General features: G+C 59.0%; 3 protein-coding genes across 6 annotated transcripts; 1 reads left to right on the plus strand and 2 right to left on the minus strand.

Annotated features, from left to right (window-relative positions):
- Positions 1 to 1,491: 1,491 nt before the first annotated feature.
- On the plus strand, positions 1,492 to 3,695 carry LOC308677852 (uncharacterized protein; the record flags this gene model as incomplete). The annotated part of the gene is made up of 2 exons (XM_081344549.1): positions 1,492 to 1,994; positions 3,476 to 3,695. The coding sequence occupies 2 exons, from the start codon at positions 1,492 to 1,494 to the stop codon at positions 3,693 to 3,695; spliced, it is 723 nt and encodes a 240-aa protein (XP_081200675.1).
- A 200-nt stretch (positions 3,696 to 3,895) lies between these two features.
- LOC308677890 (mannose-P-dolichol utilization defect 1 protein-like) lies at positions 3,896 to 8,435 on the minus strand. 4 transcript variants are annotated; one of them, XM_081344585.1, is made up of 7 exons: positions 8,329 to 8,435; positions 7,857 to 7,922; positions 7,395 to 7,522; positions 6,857 to 6,908; positions 6,070 to 6,188; positions 5,846 to 5,956; positions 3,896 to 4,832 (listed from the first exon to the last, which is right to left on the minus strand). In XM_081344585.1, the coding sequence occupies exons 1-7, from the start codon at positions 8,420 to 8,422 to the stop codon at positions 4,716 to 4,718; spliced, it is 687 nt and encodes a 228-aa protein (XP_081200711.1). In that variant the 5' UTR covers positions 8,423 to 8,435; the 3' UTR covers positions 3,896 to 4,715. The 4 variants fall into 4 exon arrangements, with proteins under 4 accessions (XP_081200711.1, XP_081200713.1, XP_081200710.1 ...); XM_081344587.1 differs by having other exon boundaries at positions 7,395 to 7,527; XM_081344584.1 differs by having other exon boundaries at positions 6,857 to 6,942; positions 7,395 to 7,527.
- A 4,442-nt stretch (positions 8,436 to 12,877) lies between these two features.
- Positions 12,878 to 18,908, minus strand: LOC308678474 (macrosialin-like). The gene is made up of 6 exons (XM_081345684.1): positions 18,738 to 18,908; positions 17,865 to 18,424; positions 16,966 to 17,085; positions 15,688 to 15,760; positions 14,852 to 15,019; positions 12,878 to 13,980 (listed from the first exon to the last, which is right to left on the minus strand). The coding sequence occupies exons 1-6, from the start codon at positions 18,805 to 18,807 to the stop codon at positions 13,841 to 13,843; spliced, it is 1,131 nt and encodes a 376-aa protein (XP_081201810.1). The 5' UTR covers positions 18,808 to 18,908; the 3' UTR covers positions 12,878 to 13,840.
- Positions 18,909 to 19,962: the final 1,054 nt, after the last annotated feature.

Raw genomic sequence — 19,962 nt, forward strand, 5'->3', positions numbered from 1 at the left:
GTGTGTAGGTGTAGGCTTGGCACATGGGGTGGGGAGTTGGGGGGGGAACGTGGCCTAGTTAAGTGGCCTGGGGAAAGCAGCGACAGGCAGAAATCAAACAGGTTCCTGCAGCTAAATCTTATAGTAATCCTATTGTTTCAATTTAAAAGGGGGGGGGAACAGAACACCTTTCCCTCGGCTAGAGGGGATCCTGCCCCCCACCCCTTCCTCTTCTCCATGCCTGCCAGGGATTTGGGGGGGGGTGTCTCTGCCCCTTTAGCTGCAAATGCAATTCAGCAGGTGAAAATCCCTCCTGGGGGCAAAATCTTTGTCTTTGTCTTCAGGAATGGCCCGGAAAGGCAATTAGTCTCCACTGACCGGGGGGGGGGGGGGAGGGGGGGGAGGGAAGGTGAAAGGTGGGAAGGAAGCTGACCCAGTAGCCAACTCTTTTCCCTGCCCCTCCCTTGCTAAACTCCTCATAGCCTCCTTCCCCCCCCCACCCTGAGGCCAAAGCAGTGGAGGTGTGTGTGTGTGTGTGACTGCTGGGACCCCCAACCATCAGCCAAAGCGACGGCAGGGGGTGGGGCTCTCTGGGCCCTTCAGGGTTCACCCCCTCCCACCCACCCACTCAGCCCCCACTGAGCTGGGCTGAGGAAAGTCTGATCACAGGTATACCTTCTCCTCCCCCCCCCCGGGAAAATAAGGGGTGCCCATGCTGCCCCCCCCCGGATTGCGCCTAAGCCTAAGGGGAAAATGTGTAACACTGCATGGCAGCCAGAAAGTGGGGGGGGAATCCTGGGGAAGGCGCAAAGCTGCCCAATTAAAGCTAGGCAGAAGAGCCGGGTCTGGACTGGGGAGGGGGCTTGGGGAGGGGGGGTCCCGCTCCTCCACTGCTTGCGGGGTTCAGGCACCGGCTGACCTGGGGGCCCTCAAAGGAGAAGGGCCGTTGCATCACCCCCCCTGTACCCCCCCTTTCAGGCACGGAGCTTCTCAAACCTCCTCTTGATGGGCTTCACTACAACTCCCATCATCTTGCACGCAACAACGGGGGGGGGGGCGGCGGTCTAAAGGCTACCAGGGCAGAGCAGGCGAGTCCGAGGGCCGCGGCTGACCAGGCGCCGATGCCCAGGCGGATCCGCCCGAGAGCCTCTCCCGCGCTCTCCGAAGCCGTGCCGGCACTCTGCTTATGCTCAGAAACCCACCGCTTTCCGCAAAGACGGGTCCCTCTGGAGGGCTCGGCTCGGGCAGAGCCCGGGAGGGGGACGTGGAGGCGAGCGGGTGGGGGGGGGCGGTCGCCTGCCGGGTCCGTCAGCTCTGCGCCCGCGGGCGCGCTTTCCACCGGGCGGCAGAAGGAAGGGCGGGGCAAGGGGGCGGGGCGGGGCCCGGAGGGGCGTGGTCTGGCGCACCTATATCCCAGGGCCGACGGGCCGCACGTGCTCGCTTGCTGCCGGCTGGTCCAGCCGAGCGACCTCTCGAGGCAATCTAGTCGTGCCCTCCCCGACGGGCGGGAGGATGTTCGACGGCTTCTGCACCCCGGAGGCGCCCGCCAGCGGCTGGGCGGCGGGCCCTTTCCAGCCGGCCCCAGCCCCGGAACCGCCGCCGCCGCCGCCGCCCTCGGCATCCCGGCCGGAGAAGGTGAAGCGGCCCATGAACGCCTTCATGGTCTGGTCGTCCGCGCAGCGGCGGCGGATCGCGCAGGAGCAGCCCCGGCTGCACAACTCGGAGATCTCCAAGCGGCTGGGCGCCGCCTGGCAGCTCCTCGACGCCGCCCAGAAGCGGCCCTTCATCGACGAGGCCAAGCGGCTCCGGGCGCGCCACATGCTCGACTACCCGGACTACAAGTACCGGCCCAGGCGGAAGAGCCGGGCCGGCCGGGAGCCCGGCGGACTCTCCTCCGCTAGCCTGCCGGGGCCGTCGCCGCCCCTCGGGTGGACGGCCGCCTTCGCCGGCTCGCCCGACGCGTTCTGCGGGACCGCCGGCGGCTGCGTGACGGGGGCCGCGGCGGCGCCCTGCAGGTGAGAACCGGTCCCCTCGACGGGGCGGGCGGGAGGCTGCTACAGCCGGCTCCTACAGCCGAGGGACCTCTCGAGGCTCTCTAGTCGGGCCCTCCCCGACTGGCGGGAGGATGTTAGGGGCTTCTACACCCCGGAGGCGACCCCCCCCCCGAACAAGCGGGTGGAGCCGGCGGCGTGTGGAACCCGGTTCCGCTTGCAAGACGGCCGCTTCGGGCGGGGTGGTGGGGGGGCTGCCAGGGTGAAGCCCCGAAACCCCTCCCCGGCCAGCGTCGAGAGGCGTTTCCTGCCTCACCTGCGCCAGGTGCGGCCAGGCCCCCTCCGAAGACGAGAGGGGGGCGCACGGCAGCCCCGGGACGGTTCTGCGGCCGACCCTCGACGCCGTTTCCTGCGAAGATCCCCCCGCACCTCGGCCGGCTGGCCCGCGTCTGTCGTGCCACCAGCCGGGCGTGTCCGCAGCCCGCGCTGCCACTTCTCCCCGGGCGCTCTGCAGCCCCGCCAGGCAGGCACCCCAAATGCGCCCCCCCTCCCGGGTCAAGCCCGGGCCAGAGCGCAGGAGCAATTTGGCTCCGCCAGGAGGAGGACCGGGTGCCCGGGGGGGGGGGCTCTCGGGCCCCTCGCAGCAGCAGGAGGAGCTCCGGGCTGAGGCCAGACAGGCCTGAACAGGTTTGGGGGCTCGTGGGCAGAACTGGAAGATCCGGCTGCCGGAGGAATGCAGCTCCGTCCCGCCCATCCCCCCTTTCTTCCCACAGGTGCAGGGCTGGGCAGGTGATAATCAGAGCCCCCAGCCCCCCCTCCCTCCCCTGGCTGACCCAGCTGCCTCCCTTCCCCATGGCCCGTTTCGTCCCCAGCTTGCTTGGGGAGTTCTGCCACCGAAGGGGCACAGGCTGTGCCTTGCCAAATTCAGGCTCAGGCAAGGCAGCACCTTATTCATGGGGGGGGGGAGCAGAGCTGGTGAACTGGCACCCCCCCAAGTGCTTGTCTCCCTCCCCGAGGGGAAAGGGCCGGGCAATTCCTGGCTGGTCTCTTCAGTTTTGGACCTGCCCAGGCCTAGATAGAGCCACCCCTGGGCTGTGGGGTTAGACCTAGAGCAGGGCTGTGCGACCTTGGTAGCTTGAAGACTTACGGGCTTCAATTCCCAGGATCCCCTGGCAATAATGCATTGCTTTTTATGTGCATGCTTACTCTCTCGTGGTCCCTTTCTCTGCAATCTCTCTGCTCTAGGAAGTGGGAGGGGGAAGAAAAAAGCACAGTTATGGCTCGCTGGGGAATTCTGGGAGTTGAAGTCTTAAAAAGTTGGCAAAGTCGGACCCCCCTTCCTCAGAGGCGGCAGGCAGGGAGGCCCCTGTGGTGGGGGCTAGGTTTGACTCAGTATATTGCAAACCCACTGGTTTGCTTCCCCACCCTGCCCCAAAAGAAACAAATGCTCCCTCCCCTCCCCTGGATGGAACTAACCCCCCCATCACCCTTCTTTCTTTTGACAGCAGCCTGGTCTACAGCATGCCAACCCCCCCTGCCTTTGCCACCATGCCAAGGAAGCTGGACAGCAGCCTTCAGCACCCGCTGGGGGACTTCCCGGACATTGTGGCTATTTATGGGCTGCAGGGCTGCGAGGTGTCCGATGCAGCCACCCTGGGCTGCCTCCCCGAGCCCCCTCCCCAGCCCCTGGGGTTCAGCAGCGCTGCCCACTTGGCCCCCCTCTAGCAACGATGCCAGCTGCAGCTCCGTGTCTGGGTTTCATCATGCAAGGAAGGCACAGCTGGGAAAGACCAACGTGGACATAGTTCGGAGACGTACACTAAGCCCCCCCCCCCAATTGGGACCTAAAGGAGGAGCGCCGGACAGTGGCCCCCGTTGGACAAGGCAGCCCCTAACTGTGTTTCTGGGGTGATTGCCAGCCCGAAGATGTTAAACCAATTTTATAAAGAGTACATTTTTTATAAATAAAGCTTTATAAACAAACCAATGATTGTTTATAGAGTGGTTGGCTGAGTTCAACTGATTCACAACCACACACCCCCAAAAGCTAGGCAGAAGCCGCCTTGGCAGGGAAGAAGACCCCTTTGCCTGAACGGCCTTGCCTGGCACATCTGGCTAAATGTGCCCGGGTTCTTCCTGCTGGCTGCCCAACCCTTTGGAAGATGGCACTGGCAGCCAGGGAAGAGATTTTGGGAAGGCCGGGAGGCATGCTAAGTCTCAGCTCCCCCCCCCCATTGCTAGCTGTGAATCCAGCTCCCCCCCCTTCCCCCCAGCCAGGCAGCTGTGCCAACTCACCTGGGCTCTCTCCGCTTGGGGAGGGGGGCAGCTTCTCTCCCCAATCACCCCAATTAGCCTGCCCTGCACAACTTCCCACCCCGCAGGGCATGGGGAGGGGGCATGTTTGAGCCTGCAAGGGCTCCCCCTAGTGGGGAGAAGAACGAACCACAAGCCAAGGAACCTTTTTGCCGGCAGCTTCTCTCTTGTTTTCGAAAGGGGGAAAGTAAGCAAGCAAAGAGCCCCCCCCCGAACACACCCCTCCCTCAAATAAAGAAAGCAGTCTGGTGCAGTCCCGTGGGCCATCAAAAGTCCGGTGCAACTCCTGGGGAAGGGGACACTGCTTCCCTGGCTTCCCTGGACTCAGAACGCAGGGGGAAGGTGGTGCAATGGGCAGGCAGCGGGCACCATCTTTGAGGTCACCCTGCAGGCGTCACAGCCCGCAGGCAGCAGTGGATGTCAGCAGGCCGGTCACTCTTTCTTGAGCCTGCCTGTAGTATCCCAGTAGTAGAGCACCTGTCCCAGGAGGAGGCCGTGGCACGCCAGCGAGACGACGTAGGTCAGGACCATCAAGAGGTCGCCCGTCTCCTGAGAAGCAAAAGAAACTGTTTTGCTGGAGGTCTGGGGAGGGACTCCCCACTCCTGCCCACATTTCGGGAGGGAAAGCCTCTGCCCTTCAGGCCAGGCCAATCGAGACAGCCACTGGCCATCCTTCCCTTTTGCCTAGCCAGCTGGAGGGCAGAGTGGTGACGGCCAAGCCACCATTCCCAGTTTGTAAACAAGGCTCAGGTCTGGGCGACTTCAATCCAGACCAGGGGCCTTCAAACTTGGCCCTTTTGTGACTTGTGGACTTCAGCTCCCAGAATTCCTCAGCCAGCATGAGGGAACTATGACCCTTTCATGACTTGTGGACTTCAACTCCCAGAATTCCTCAGCCAGCGTGAGGGAACTATGACCCTTTCATGACTTGTGGACTTCAACTCCCAGAATTCGTCAGCCAGCCTGAGGGAACTATGACCCTTTTATGACTTGTGGACTTCAACTCCCAGAATTCCTCAGCCAGGCATGCTGGAGAACAACCTGCGTTATGAAATGTAATATAGGGTGCCCGTCTCTCCAAAGCTATTGTCAACGCTGCTAACATCGGATGTTTTTCCTTTGACAACAGATGGAGATGCAGCCATTTTCTTCTTTTCCCTTTTAGAGTTAGATGATCCTGGGGGGGGGGGAATGTGCACGAGAGTTTAGCTAGAGTCTAGACATAACAATACCGAACCTAGCGTGAGAACCAAGGTTGTTGAAATAAGAGGTGATAAAGAATTGGCGGGCTGGAGGACTGGCGGGAAAGCCTGCATTTCAAACTAACTGGGGAATGTGATTTAGGACTGTTCATTGGGGGAGGGAATTGTGCTTTGATACTATGTGCCCAGGAGAGGGGAACTCGGTTTTGGCTTCCACCGTTAGTGCCGATGCTATGCTTCTCAAATAAAGTTCCTTTAAGGTAAACAATGTCTCAAAGTTCTTTGAAGAGTTTCATCTGTCGGAACCGTGACAGCTATCCGGGCCGTTTCCCTTTGTGTCCCCCCCATACACACACATACTTGGATGGACGTGAAGATGCGTGCCAAGGAGCCGGCAAAGAGCAAGAAAGTTGTGATGGCCGAGAGCTGGCCGGTGTGCCCGTTCTGGTAGTTGGTGGCCGCTTGAAGGAGCTGTTGGAGAGAGGTGAACCCTCATGAGGTGCCACCCACCCAGCTATCGCCACTAGGCAAGCTGGCTTCCCAGAAGTCCTCCCCTGACCTGGGGTGGTGGTGGTCCTGCTTACCCTGCCGGTGGCTGCGGTGGGCATGTTAGACACCTGCAGCGTGGTGACCAACACGGATGGAGTGAGCGGGGAGAGTAGGAGAGACAGGAGGGCGAAGTAGGTGAAGAGGAAGGCCAGTCCTGCGGAGAGGACTTGCGTCATGCTCCAGGCCCACCACCTTCATCCCGTGCCCCCTTCCCGCCAGCGCAGGCCCCTTGTTTGGTCAGCGGTGGGCAGGAGAGGCCCAAGAGCATTTGCCCGAGTCAGTGCCCCAAAAGTTGCTTTTCTTTTTTAAAACGGACGTGAAGAGGTTTCGCTTCTCATCCAAGCAGATTCTTCCATTCTCGGGGTCTGCAGAACTGAAGAAGCTCCTTGGAGGAGAAGCGAAACGTCTTCAAGGGAAAAAGCAAAACAAAAGTCCCGTTGCCTTTTGAAAGAAAAGTCTTTGGGACAGCCTGGATGACTGAGCATCTCCATTAACGTAGGTCAACATCCGGAACATCTTTGTAAATGTTACAAAATGCAGTAGGCTTTTCTCAACTGAGGCAGCTTTCAGAGGGGTGGGCTGCAACTCCCAGAATTCCCCAGCCAGCTACGCTGGCTGGGGAATTCTGGGAGTTGAGGTCCACCCCTCTGAAAGCTGCCCAGGTTGCTGTTCTAAATATTTGGAGCAGAAAATCCACTTAAATTGGATCTTCCAGGCCGCAGGTTCCTCCCCAAACAGATCGTCACCAAAGCACTTTCAGCTCCGGCCTCCCTGCAGGGGTGTTGGCGCGGCTGTCTGCAAAATCCCCCCCACCCCACTTACCACGCCTGGTGTGGCCCCCAAAATGCTGCACCATGAAGCCGATGGACACCGTCTGCATCATGACGAAGAGGGCCTCCCCCCAGGCACTGCGAGGGAGGGAGAAAAGAGGGCAGGGGGTGGGCGCTCTGGCCAAGCCGAAGGGGAGACAGATTTGCCGACTCCCTTGTGTGTGCAAATGCAAAAACTGGCTTCTAGGTCAGTCTCAGGGCCGGGCTGTGAGATTTGCCTGGCCTAAAGAATTTGCTTCAAGAGTTAATGGGTTTATTTTGCACCTTCAGACCTAAATCTTTCCTTTCTTTCTTTCTTTCCTTCCTTCCTTCCTTCCGCCATTCCTCCCTCCCTTTTCTCTATCTTCTTCTTCCTTCCTCCCTCCCTTCGGCCATACTTTCCTCCCGTTTCTAAATCTCCCTCCCTCCCTTTTCTATTCCTTCCTTCCTTCCTTCCTTCCTTCCTTCCTTCCTTCCTTCCTTCCTTCCTTCCTTCCTTCCTTCCTCCAGGGGAACCTCCCCACCCGGTCCCCACTCAGTGGCGGCTCTACCTGAAGGGGAAGCCGTGGGCCATGCTGTAGGCCATGGTGCCGCTGATGGCCACCAGCTCCAGCAGGATGGAATGGAAGCTCAGGCCCTCGGCGCTCTTGGCCCCCAGGATCTTCAGGATCTGGGGCATCTTCACTGCGGAAAGGGGGGGACTCCGGTCAGCCGAGGGAGGGGGGCAGCACGGGGCACCCTGGGCCGGAGGGGGGGTCCAGAGGGCTCATAACCCCACCGACTCTTCGGCTGTGCCCCCCTCCCCATCCGAGGGCACCATTTAGGGAGGCATGGAGGCCAACCCCCCCCTCAGCTTTGGGGAGGGAGCGAGGGGGGTTGTCCAGAGGCTTCTTCCTGGGAGAACTTGTGCCCATTGCCTGGATGGAGCCACCGAGGCCGACAGGCCAGCAGCCTCAGGGAGCAGCCAGGGGAGGGAAGGGGGGGGTCTGCTGGGGGCGGGGAGGGTCTCTTACCCACGAGCGAACCGGCCACCACGCCCAGCCCGAGGACTTTGCTGAGGGAGGCCTTCAGGCAGGGCACTGCGGGGGAGGAAGAGAGCGGAGAGGGTCCCACCGGCCCGGGCAGCCCCGGCGGAGGGTCCCATCGCGGCCGCTGCACCTGACGGGCGGCTGCCTGCCCGGGCCCTGCGGCGGGAGGGGGCGAGGACCCGCCTGGCCCCCTCCAGGGACAAAGAACCCCGTTTCCCCCCCCACTCCCCACTCCACGACCCTCCAGCGACTCGCACGACCCTCCGACCGAGAGCGGCGCCTTCCGCCCACTTCCAACATGGCGCCTCCGCCCTCGCCCCCGCGGGAAAGCCCCCCCCAGCCGCCCTTCTCCAAGATGGCCGCCGACGGCCTTGGGGTACTTCCGGTCGGGGCGCGTTGCCACGACGACGGGGCGCCGGGCAAACCCCTCCTCCGCTCGGGACCGGGCCCGGCTCACCGTGCAGGAGGTTGAGGTTGACGACCAGCTCCTCGTAGCAGCGCTCGGGGAGGAGGTAGGGCACCAGGGCGACCTTCAGCGCGGACGCCGCCATTTCGGGAAGGAGGGGACTCAGGCGGGGCAGACTTCCGCTTCCATAAGGCCGGCGCGCCCCGCAGGCCCGCGCGGCGCCCGAAGAGGGCGCGGGCCCGTCTGCGCCTGCGCACGGAGGCAGCCGGGGCCCGCTTTCTTCTAACGCGCGTGCGCTTCTCACAGGGCGAGCGACCGCCCGCTGCGAGGCGGTTCTGGCTGCCGCGCACGCGCACGCGCGCCCCGCCTGGCCTCTCCTCGCCACGTGCTTCCCGCTTTGATTCGAGGGCCGCCATGGCCGCCATTCCTCGGGCGCCATCTTGTCCCGCGGCCGCCTCCAGCCACGGGGATGAGGCCGGCCGGCTGCTGCCCGCCCTCAGCCGTGGCACGGTGGCCCTGTGCCTGCTCCACGCCCTGCGGCTGCAGCGGGGACGTCGTCTCTGCCAGGCGGACCACCGTCGACGGGCAGCCCGCCACCGCCGGGCCCAGGCCCGCTCCCGCCGACGCTTCGCGCTGCTGTGGCTCTGCCGGTTGCTGGCCCGGGAGAACGGCCTGCCCGGCCCATGCCCAAGGGGCGTTGGGGGCCGTCATGGTGGTGGCACGGGAGCCCTGCCCCGGCTGCTGCGGGAACGGCGCCTGTGGAGCAAATCGCGCAGCTCGGCCTTCTGGGAGATCGTGCGGGCGAAGGCCTTCAGCGCCTGGGAGTGGGGAGAGAACTTCCGCGTGTCGCCCGGCACCTTCGACTACCTCTGTGCCCACCTGCGCAATGCCATCCAGCGCCGAGACACCAACATGCGCAGGGCCATCCCGGCCGACGTGCGGCTGGCCATGACCCTCTGGCGCCTGGGCGCCTGCACTGAGTACCGGGCGGTGGAGCAGCTCTTTGGCGTGTCGCGCTCCACCGTCTGTAAGATCCTGCGCGACGTCTGCGAAGCCGTGGTGGGCATCCTCACCCCGCTCTATGTGCGCCCGCCTGACCCGGCCGAGGTGGCGGCCGGCAACGGGTTCCCCTTGCCGCAGCTCGCTGGGGTGTTGGGCTCCTTGCACGTGCCCATCCGGGCCCCCAACGAGAACGCAGCGGGCTACTACAACCGCCGTGGCTGGCACTCGTTGGTGGTGCAGGCCGCTGTGGACTCCCGGGGCTGCTTCTGGGACATCAACGTTGGGTGTCCGGGACGGGTGACCGATGCCCAAGTCTTGTGTGCATCGGAGCTCTACCAGCGAGCCCAGGGGGGCGAACTCTTCCCCGGAGGGTCCCGAGACGTCAGTGGGGTGCAGGTGCCCATCTACGTACTAGGTGGCTGCTCCTTCCCTTTCCTGCCTTGGCTGATGCGCCCCTACAGGGCAGCGGCCCTGAGTCCCAGCCAGCGACGCTTCAACGAGTACGCCGACGCCGCCCGGACGGTGCTGGCGGTGGCCTTCGGGCGCCTGCGTGGACGCTGGCGGTGCTTGACCAAACGCAACGACACCGACATCTCCTTTCTGCCCACCCTCATCGCCGCCTGCTGCACCCTGCACAACATCTGCGAGAACCGCGGAGACGCCTTCCAGGCATGCTGGATGGAGGAGGAGCAGGAGGAGCGGGAGGAGGAGGAGGCTGAGCCGCGGGAGGAGCAGCCTTCGGAGGAAGGGGAGGAAGAGGATGCCGAAGCGGTAGAGATCCGAGACGCCCTGGCCTGGGCCCTCAGGGGCTGAGGGCGCTCTGGGCGGGAGTGAGGGGGTCAGCCTGCTACGGGTGGTCCTCAACGTACGACTACAGTTGAGGTGTTGCTAAGTGACACATTTGTTAAGTGAATTTTGCTCCATTTTACGATCTTTTGAGCGAATCACTGCTGTTGTTAAGTTTGTAACATGCTTGCTGAGTCTGGCTTCCCCACTGACTTTGTCAGGAAGGATGCAAAAGGGGATCGCGTGATCCCGGGATGCTGCGACCATCATAAATATGAACCAGTTGGCAAGAGTCTGAATTCTGATCATTTGCCCGCGGGGGGACACTGCAGCGGCCGTAAGTGTGAAAAACGGTCATACAATAAGTCACTTTTTTTCAGTGCCGTTGTAACTTTGAGCGGTCACTAAATGATCTGTTGTAAGTCGAGGACGACCTGCATTCCCCAGAGCAAAGAAGCAACGGATGGAAACTCATTGAGGAAAGAAGCAACCTGGAACTAAGGAGAAACTTCCTGACAGTGAGGACAATTGACCAGTGGAACTGCTGGCCACCAGTTGTTGTGAATGCTTTTAAGAAGTTTTTAAGAAGAGCCGTTTGTCTGAAGTGGTACAGGGTCTCCTGCCTGAACAGTGGGCTGGACTAGAAGACCTCCAAGGTCCCTTCTGTTATTCTTAGGTCTGGACTGGCCTCTCCAACTCCTAAGAAAGGATTCAGAAGAGGGCCACGTGAACTGGGGGTGGTAAAAAACCCCTCCCCTTGAAGGGGGTCTTTGGGGTTTATCATCTGGGAGGGAGGGAGACCCCCCCCTTCAGTAAACCTCTGGGAGTTTTGTTCAGGAAGTCTCTTGTCTTTTCTGCGGTGAGCAACGGATACCCCCCCACTTCTCTGGCTCACGGAAGCATGTAGATCTACACACACACACACAAACACACACACACACAAACACACACACACACACACACTTACTCACTCACTCACTGACCCCAAGTGTGGTTGCCAAAGCAGAACCAGCCCGCTTTGTCTCGGCCCGAGAGCAGAAAAACAGGAACTCCACCGGGCTTTAGGACTAAAAGGCGGTCCTCGGCATAGGGCGGCAACGGAGCCCCAAGTTGCTAAGCGAGACATTTGTTAAGTGGGTTCTGCCCCGCTTTGCGTCCTTCCTTGCCACGGTCGTTAATCCCTGCGCCTGTTAGTCACAAGGTTGTTAAGTTAATCCGGCGTGTTAGAAGGTCGCAAAAAGGGGGGGTCGCGTGACCCCTCTGGGACACCACGACCGTCATAAGTACGAGTCAGTTGCCCAGCATCCGGATTTGTCGTAAGTGTGAAAAACACGTCCTAAGCCACTTTTTTCAGTGTTATAACCGTTACGACTGAACGGTCAGTAAATGAACTGTTGTAAGTTGAGGACTACCTGTGTTTCCTTCTGCTTTTGACCTCCGGAAAGGGTCAAGACGAATAAAGTCTGATTTGCCCCCGCTGGGGGGGGGGAGGGGTTTCTTCCTGGCCCCGGTTTTATTTCCCTTTTGTCTGAAAGAAGCAGGCAGGGCAGGTCTGAAGCCCCCCCACTTTCAGTGGGAGGATTCTCTGGCAAAGAGGGCAGGCGGGGAGGGGGGGGTCCTGAAAGAGGAGGGGGCTGTTGCGGAAGAGACCCCGAAGTCAGGAAACCCAAGACCAGAAATTAAAATTAAAATGAAGGCAGCCAATTAAGGAGACCTGGAGGCCTTTAATTACCTGGCATGCTGGGTGCAGCAGAGCGGGAAACCGCGGCAGCCCTTCCCACGGTCTCAAAGCAGCTCTGCCCCCTCCTTCCCTCCCTCCCTCCCTACTACGAGGTTACTTTCTGTTTACTCTGCCCCTTCCTCCTCCTCCTCTTTCTTCTTTTTCTTTTTTTTTCTCCCCCCCCTCATTATTATTATTTTATTATTATTATTATTATTATTATTATTATTATTATTATTATTATTATTATTATTATTATTATTATTATTATTATTATTATTATTATTATTATTAATTATTATTATTATTATTATTATTATTATTATTATTATTATTCAATTTATTTGTCTCTCCTCCCACAGTTTCCTGTTTGGAGGAAAAAAAGTTCCCCACGCCGACATCTACAACCCCCCCACACCTGACTACACCCCCCCCCCGACCCTGGCCAGATCCTCAGGCGCCCCACCTGCCTCTCCAAAGCCCGCCCTTCCCTTTCCCATGGTTAGGCTAGTTCTCATGAAACAGGAGGTCCTTGATAGACGACCGCAGTTCAGCCCGAAATTCCCGTTGCTAAGTGAGATGGGTTGGGTGAATTTTGTCCTTTTTTAAAACAACTTTTCTTGCCACCGTTGTTAAGTCAATCGCTTCCCTCGGCTTCCCCCTCCCCCCCCCCCGTGACTTTGCCTGTCAGAAGGTCGCAAAAGGGGAATTCCGTGACCCCAGGACACGGCGGCCGTCGTAACTGTGAGTCAGTTGCCCAGTGTCTGAATTTGCATCACGCGACCGTGGGAGATGCTGCAAGCGTGTGAAAAGTGCCGTTGTAACTTCATGCAGTCGCTAAATGAACTGGGTTTTGTTTTTTATAAAAGTTTTATTAATTTTTTAAAATTGCAGTCTTTAAGTGCTTGGTAAACAACATGTTGTTTGTGTTCAGATATTTAACATTAACTTCTTCAATATAAATCTGTTCCAATACTACACAATCCAGTATTTTTCCCCTGATCATCTTTCCTTCTCCATATTTTTTCCCCATTTTCCCTTCCATTACAATCCATTACAATTCTTGGTACTGTTAATGTATACAGAGATAGATATAAGCATCTTCGTCACATTTTATTAATATCATACCAATAACAATATCAGTTCATAAATCAATAATGTCAATCTGTTTAGTCAATATCCTGCTTTTCGTGCTCTTGCTAAAAAAGTTTGATTTCCTATCAGCATTTGAAATATCCTCATCGGTTATGATTTTCTCAATATTAATTACATTTACATCACTGAAAGTTTTATTCAAATCAACCCCTCTTATCTTCATATTTCCCATATCAAAAAAAAAGAGAGAAAACCCCATCCCCGCTGTTTTAATTCTAAGTCGTATGTTTCATTATAAAAGCCTAATTATATCTAAAAGCCTTCCGTCCTTTGACTCTTATTCAAAGTATTTAAACCTATAATGCCCCCTCTAAAAGGTCAAATCTTCTTTTTTTTTTTAAATCCCAACTTTCTTTCATTACCAAGTCGCTTTCCAAGCCAGGGCTATTATATCACCCAGGAATTTTCTATTTTTATAAAAATGGCTTGGCACGGGGAAGACAATTTAGGGTGTGTGTGTGTGTGTGTGTGTATTTGGTGGGGGGAGGGAATTCCATGACCCCAGGACACGATGGCCGTCATAACTGTGAGTCAGTCTGAATTTGGATCACATGATGGTGACCACGTGGCTGCAACCGTGTGAAAAGTGAGAAAATGCTGTTGTACGTCGCTTTTTTTAAGTGCCGTCGTAACTTCACATGGTCGCTAAATAAGCCGAGGAGTTCCTGCGTTCCTATCTACTTATTTAACCTCCCGCCTTCCCCCCACTCCCCCGCCGCAAGCGAGACCATTTTGTGAAAAAGCTAAAAATTCTCCCGAGCGTGCAGTCCTCCAATGGCAGTCCAAGAAAGGGCACAGGATGAGTGGCTGGCATTTTTCTCCATCGGTATGTGTGAAAGGAGCCAAGCCCGGTTCTCCAGCTGCACGGCCCAAGGAGGAAGAAGGGCCCGCCGGGGCCTCTCAGAGGGACTCGTAGCCCTTGTGGGCTCGCCACCGTCCCACGGCAAAGGCCACGAGGACGATGAGGATGAGGAGGCCAAGGACCACGCCCACCACGATGGGCAGGACGATGGAGCGCCTCTGCTCGGGACACACCTCGGCTGGAAGGGGCCGGAGGAAGGAAAGTGAGGGCGAGGCAGAGGGGGCGTCCTTTTCCCCTCGGGGTGTAGGGTGATGGGGAGAAGGGGGGGTGCTGTTGGGTCCCCTAGTTGAGGAAGCCTCAGGAGACACGGATCAAGGCGAAGGGGGTAAGGATGGGTGGGGGGCTTCCTGGCTTCCTCCTAGTCTCCAGACAGGCTCTTCTGAACCCCAACTGATTGAACCCCAAAAATCGATGGAAGGAAGGGGGGAAGGCCTGAAACCTGGGAGCTGAGAGCTGGGGGTTGGACTAGAAGACCTCTAAGGTCCCTTTCCAACCCTATGATTCTGTGTTCTACGTCAGGGGTTGGTGGGCAGGACGAGGCAAGGAGTGGTGGGGGCCTCTTGGGGCTTATGGAAGCAAGCAAGCTCTTCATTTACACACACACACACACACACACACCAGGCAAAGATCTCTCCACCCAGCAAGGTTAAGAGGGCTTACAGAATGCAGAATTATAAGGTGGGAAGGGACCCTAGAGGTCTTCTAGTCCAACCCCCACTCAAGCAGGAAACCCTATACCCAGGGTCTCCAAACTGGGCCCCTTAAAGACTTTCGGACTTCAACTCCCAGAATTCCCCAGCCCAGTGAGCAGAAGGAGAACGATCACTTCCCCCCACCCCCGATCGGCTAACTTTCTTAGTAGACGGTGGGAATGCAGTAGATGTAATATACCTCAACTTCAGAAACGTGGGGGGGAAAAATAACCTGCGCTTGCTGGGGAATTCTGGGAGTTGAAGTCCCCAAGTTCTTTCTCTCCGCCCCCCATTTTCTGAGAGGGGAACTGGGGGGATCCTTTCCCGCCCCGCAGGCAGAGAGGCGGCAGTGCTTACCTTCCCCGAACTTCCCGTCCTGCAGCTGGAAGGCCTGGATCCGCTCGCTCAGGGCGCTCAGGCGGAAGTCCTCAGTGAGGTCCAGGCTGCGGTTGCGGCATTGGTAGGACTTGCCCAGGGGGGCCGCGAACTCCCGGAGGGAGGCGTTGTTGGCCCTGAAGGTCTTCTCTACGGATACAAAGAGCCAGGCGGCGGTGGGGAAGGGGCTCACCTGCACAGCGGCACACCAGGGCACTGGGTGCACGCTCAGCGCCCCCCACTCGGGGGAAATCCCGCCTGCTGCCCCCCCGAAACAGAGGCGGTTTACAACACTGCAGTTTTTAAGTTAGCAACTTGGTCGCTAAGTGAACCCGGCTTCCCCAGATGTTCATCCAAAGGCCGCAAAAGGGCATCGCGTGACACCCCGGGGATGCTGCAATCGTCATTATTAGGAGCGTCCAAATTTTGGTCACGCGACCGTGGGGCATGCTGCGATGGTTGTTAAGTGTGAAAGACGGTCCCTCTTCTCAGGGCTGGTGTAACTTTGAAACGGTCACTAAATGAATCATCGCACATCGAAGGGGAATGCGCCTGCCGTGGTGCCAGCTGGGGCGTAAATTCAGACGGGGCTAAGGGGGGGGCTTCATGGTTGAGGCCAGGTGGGGCTTGCCTGCGGCTGTAACTTGAGGGGACTTGCAAACATTCCCCCCCCCCAAGACCACCAAATTTGTGCAGGAGACCCCCCCCCATGGAATGGGCCCCCTGCCTCTCCAAGGACTCTGGGGCATCAAACACTCGGTCAACGCTGCCAACCTGCCCCCCCCACCCGAGCCAACCCTCCCCCCCCAGCTGCTCACCTGTCGCCTGGGGGAACCGGTAGGTGAGATTGGCCTGGACCTGGTGCAGGTACGCTGCGTTTTCTGTTTCGTTCTGAGAAAGAGGGGGGCGGGAAATGGTTTTTTCCCCCCTAGAAAGTGGCCAAAGCCACTGCCACCCCCATTTTGGTATAGGGTTTCCTGCCTGAGCAGGGGGTTGGACTAGATGACCTCCAAGGTCCCTTCCAATTCTGTTATTCTGTTCCTCTGTTAATTAATCGGTGGAATGGCTTCCCAAATGGCATAGGGTCTCCTGCCTGAGCAGGGGGTTAGACTAGATGACCTCCAAGATCCCTCCCAACTGTATCATCATCATCATCATCATCATCATCAAACTGTCTCCCCCTCCCCAAATTGATCTGTTCTGCTGCCCCCGGTAGGACCCAGAGCAGCGTCTGTCTCAAGCTCGGTCATAAATTGCAGATGGTCATAAGTTGAGGACTTCCTGGCTGGGAATTGTGGCAGCTGGCGTCCCCACCTCTGAAAACTGCCAAGCTTGAGAAACGCTTGAGTTACAACTTGGCACGTGATGCCTGCTGACCAGCTGACCAGACTCAGAGCCACCACCACCAGTCAGGACCAGTGAGTCACCCCAGTCAGACCAGAGGGTGCGTGTGTGTGTGTGTGTGGGGGGGTTCTTTGGGGAACTGCCCGATGAGTCAGGGGTGTGGGGAAGGGCAGGGTGACTGAGAATATTGCAGACAAATTATATTTCCAAGTAAGCCAGTCACCCAGGAAAGCATAACGTCGGCAGGAGGTTAGGAAATGTGAAATTAATGCACAGATAAACCCTCTTAATGCCATCCACTTCTCACAAAGCTATTCTTGATTAAATTAAGCTTATATTAATAAAACTTCTTCCCCCTCCCCCAAACTGCAGGCAGTCCTCGACGTAGGACCAAATTTATCGTTAAGCGAGGCAGTCATTAACTGAGACGTCCTGTGCTTGCGACTGGCAACCTCCCAGGCCGGCTTCCCCCATTGACGATGACGTAACCATCGTAAACCACAGCCGGTTGCCAAAGTGGCCCCAGATCACGCGACCGCAGTTTTTCCTGCTTGAGCAGGGGGGCTGGACTAGAAGACCTCCAGGGTCCCTTCCCACACTATATTTCTTAACCTTGGTGGGTGGGCAGTGCCTTTTCCTCTGTGTGTGTGTGTGTGTGTGTGTGATGAAATGAGCGGCTCGCTGGCCTCCATAGGCCCCAAGCGTCCCCCACCACTGCCCCCCCGTCCTTCCCACCCACCCCCTTCCTGCACCTTTTGGAAAGTGAAGAGAATGAAGCCCTCTGGGAAATGTAGTTTCAAGGAGGCCGTCTTGCTGGAACAGGTCCCCGAGACGTCCGTCTGGTTGGGCTGCACCGCAAAGGCTCCCCAGGCCTGGAAAAAGGAAGGAAGGGAGGAAGAAAGGAAGGAAGGAGGGAAGGCATGCAGGGCCCCCTCTGCCCCCCCAGGCCCTCCGTTTCCTCAAAGTAAACGGGGGGCTGCTGCATTTCCCCCTCTGTGCCCCCACTTTTCTTCAATTAAATTTGGGAACGTCCAGTCTAGAGAAAAGGAAGAACTGGGTAGGGGGGGGGACATGATAGCAGCCTTCCAGTATTTGAGGGGCTGCCCCAAAGAAGGGGGGGGTTTCCCCAAAGCACCGGAGAGCAGCAGCAGAAGCAACGGACGGACGGAAACGAATCAAGGAGAGAAGCAACCTGGAACTAAGGAGGAATTTCCCTAAACAGTGAGCCAGGGGAACGGCTTGCCACTAGAGGTTGCGGGTGCGGGAGTCTTTCAAGAAGAGACTGGACAGCCATTGGTCTGGAACGGTCTCCTGCTTGGGCAGGGGCTGGACTAGAAGACCTCCAAGGTCACTTCCAGCTCTGTTATTCCGTTCAACAGGAGCCACAGAACCAAGCGCCCAAGCAGATCCAAAATGTCGAACGCAGCTGCCTGGTCGGGTAGCCTGCTTCAGGAGGGCCGTAAAGCGAGTCGTGCAAGGCAGCCTAGTTGCCCAGCAAGCAAGGCAGAGGCACTGGGCGGCCGATCCAGAATCTTCTTGCTCAGAAAAGCCAACTTCGGTGCCCAGCCTCGGGACCCAATCCCCCAGCCCCACCGGTCCCCCAGCCCCCTCTGACCCACAGGAAACACCCCCGCCCCGCAGGCACACTCACCTGCCGCTTGGCTGTGTCTGTGTAGCGGATCCGCAGCTGCAGCCCCATCTCTGCCCGCAGGCAGACGGCGGATCCCTGCTTGACGGTGTAATTCCCCACCAGCACATCCGGCGGCTGGGGGGGCCGTGGGGCCGTGGGGTGAGGGTGGGAGGTGGGGTGGGCAGGGGAAGTGTGGTTGGCAGGGGCTGTGGTGGTGGCGACGTGGGTGGTGGGGTGGTGGTGGGTGGTGGGGTGGGCAGGGGAGGTGTGGTTGGCAGGGGCTGTGGTGGTGGCGGCGTGGTGGGTGGTGGGGTGGCGGTGGGTGGTGTGGTTGGTAGGGGCTGTGGTGGTGGCGGCGTGGTGGGTGGTGGTCCGCTTCCGGGGCGTGGTGGTGTGGGGGTGGGAGGTGTGGTTGGCAGGGGCGGTGGTGGTGGTGTGGCGGTGATGGTGGTGGGTCGTGGTGTGCTTTTGGGGAAGGGTCTTGGTGAACGAGGGCACCAGAGTGGCTGACTTGGTGGGGTGGGGCCAATTCGCAAAGTCCAGCTGGGGGGATCCGATCTTCAAGGGCTCCTCGTGCTGACCTGCAAGGGAAGGGCCCCAGGAACCGGTCAGTTGGTGGCCCCGGGGAGCCACGCCGGCCCAGGGGGGGGCATTGGTGTGCAGAGCGGCTTCAGCCCCTCTTTCCACCCAGGTAGGGTCATCCTCCAGCCCCCCCTATATTGCAGTGGGGGGGAATAGGCCGGGACCCCACCCGTCCACCCACCCAGGCTCCCTGCAAGGAAAGCCCCCTCCCCCGGGGTTTGGAGGGGCTAATTTGCCCCACTTCCACCCCCTCTCCCCCTGGGTGCCTGCAGGCAACGGCCCCCCCGGGCTTCAGGGAAGGAGGGCACCCACCTGCGGCCAGCAGGCACCAGCTGGCGAGCCAGAGGGCGGCGGACCCCAGCGAGAGCTTGGCTGGCTGCATGGCTCCTCCGAAGGCCTCCCTCGCAGGGCTGCGTCTCACCAGACTCTGAGGCCGCTGCTTCCCCCGCCCAGCCTGGCAGAAGGGGAAGGAAACGAAACTTGCTGCTTTGACAAAGTGTGAGTCAGTGTGTTTGTGTGTGTGTGTGTGTGCGCGCGCACGGGAGGAGGGCAGAACTGGCCAAGGGCGAAGCTGGGTTTCCCCCCCCCTCTTCCCTCCTGCAACGTGGTGCGAAGCCACTGCTTGGCTGTGGCCGTGGGTCCTCACGCGTGGCATCAGCTTCTAGCCCCCGGCTGCGTTTCTTGCCAGCTGCCCCCCCTCCTCTGCAGAGGCGGGGGGGGGGCTCAAAGTGAGGGGGGGCGGTCAGAAAGGCTCCCCCCCTCTTTGGTGGTCAATCAGGAAAGGGCTGTGTCCTCCACGCAGCTCACGCTTAACAGGAGAGCTGGAAGGGACCCTGGAGGTCTTCTAGTCCAACCCCCTGCTCAGGCAGGAGACCCCGTGCCATTTCAGACAAGCGGTGGCTCTCTCTGCCCACCCGGTCTCCCCCTCACTCAAGAGCCCCCTCCCCCAGGGGACATTCTCCACTGGCTCTCGGCCCTCCTCTCCGTGGGGCAGTTGGTGGGAGGGTGCCAGCCTGGGGGGTGGGGGGGGGCAAAGGGCAGAGGCTGCCATGTCCTGGGCGCCAGGAAGGCAGGAGGAGGAGGAGGAGGAGGAGGAGGGGGGGGAGATCTGGGTCCTGGGTGCCATTGAAGGGCAGCAAAGAGGTCATCGGATGCCAAAATCAGCAATTTCCTCTTCCTCATTTGCACTCACACACACACACACACACACACACAAACACACACAGACCACAACACAACACAGAAAGCGGGGGCCGGTGGAGGAAAAGCTTGCCGGTCTGGGATGGCCAAACGTTGCAGGGGCTGCTGGAGGCAGGTTATCCCCCCCACCCTATCAGTGGGGGAGGGGGGAAATTGGGACACCCCCCCCACACACAGCAAGACCCCCCAGGTGTGCCTGGCTCCCACGTTGGCTGCTTTTGCCCTCTTCTGGGTCTGTTCCTCGGTGCACCCCGAGTTTCCTGGTTTTCTCGCAGTCACAAAAGTCCCGACTTACAACAGTCTGCTTAGTGACCATTTGAAGTTACAACGGCACTGA

This window comes from Vipera berus (assembly GCF_964194415.1).
Source record: "Vipera berus genome assembly, chromosome: Z".
Taxonomy (NCBI): Eukaryota; Metazoa; Chordata; class Lepidosauria; order Squamata; family Viperidae; genus Vipera; species Vipera berus.

What these genes read in the sequence shown, in the direction of transcription:
- LOC308677890 (XM_081344584.1), bottom strand. Translation starts at nt 8,422, where the DNA reads ATGGCGGCGTCCGCGCTGAAGGTCGCCCTGGTGCCCTACCTCCTCCCC. An exon ending in GCCCACGGCTTCCCCTTCAG is followed by an intron (nt 6,943 to 7,394) that starts GTAGAGCCGCCA and finishes CCTCCCTCGCAG; the next exon opens with TGCCTGGGGGGAGGCCCTCT. An exon ending in TGGGGGCCACACCAGGCGTG is followed by an intron (nt 6,189 to 6,856) that starts GTAAGTGGGGTG and finishes TCCTCTCCGCAG; the next exon opens with GACTGGCCTTCCTCTTCACC.
- LOC308678474 (XM_081345684.1), bottom strand. Translation starts at nt 18,807, where the DNA reads ATGCAGCCAGCCAAGCTCTCGCTGGGGTCCGCCGCCCTCTGGCTCGCC. An exon ending in CTGGTGCCTGCTGGCCGCAG is followed by an intron (nt 18,425 to 18,737) that starts GTGGGTGCCCTC and finishes CTTCCCTTGCAG; the next exon opens with GTCAGCACGAGGAGCCCTTG. An exon ending in TTCTCTTCACTTTCCAAAAG is followed by an intron (nt 15,761 to 16,965) that starts GTGCAGGAAGGG and finishes CCTCTTTCTCAG; the next exon opens with AACGAAACAGAAAACGCAGC.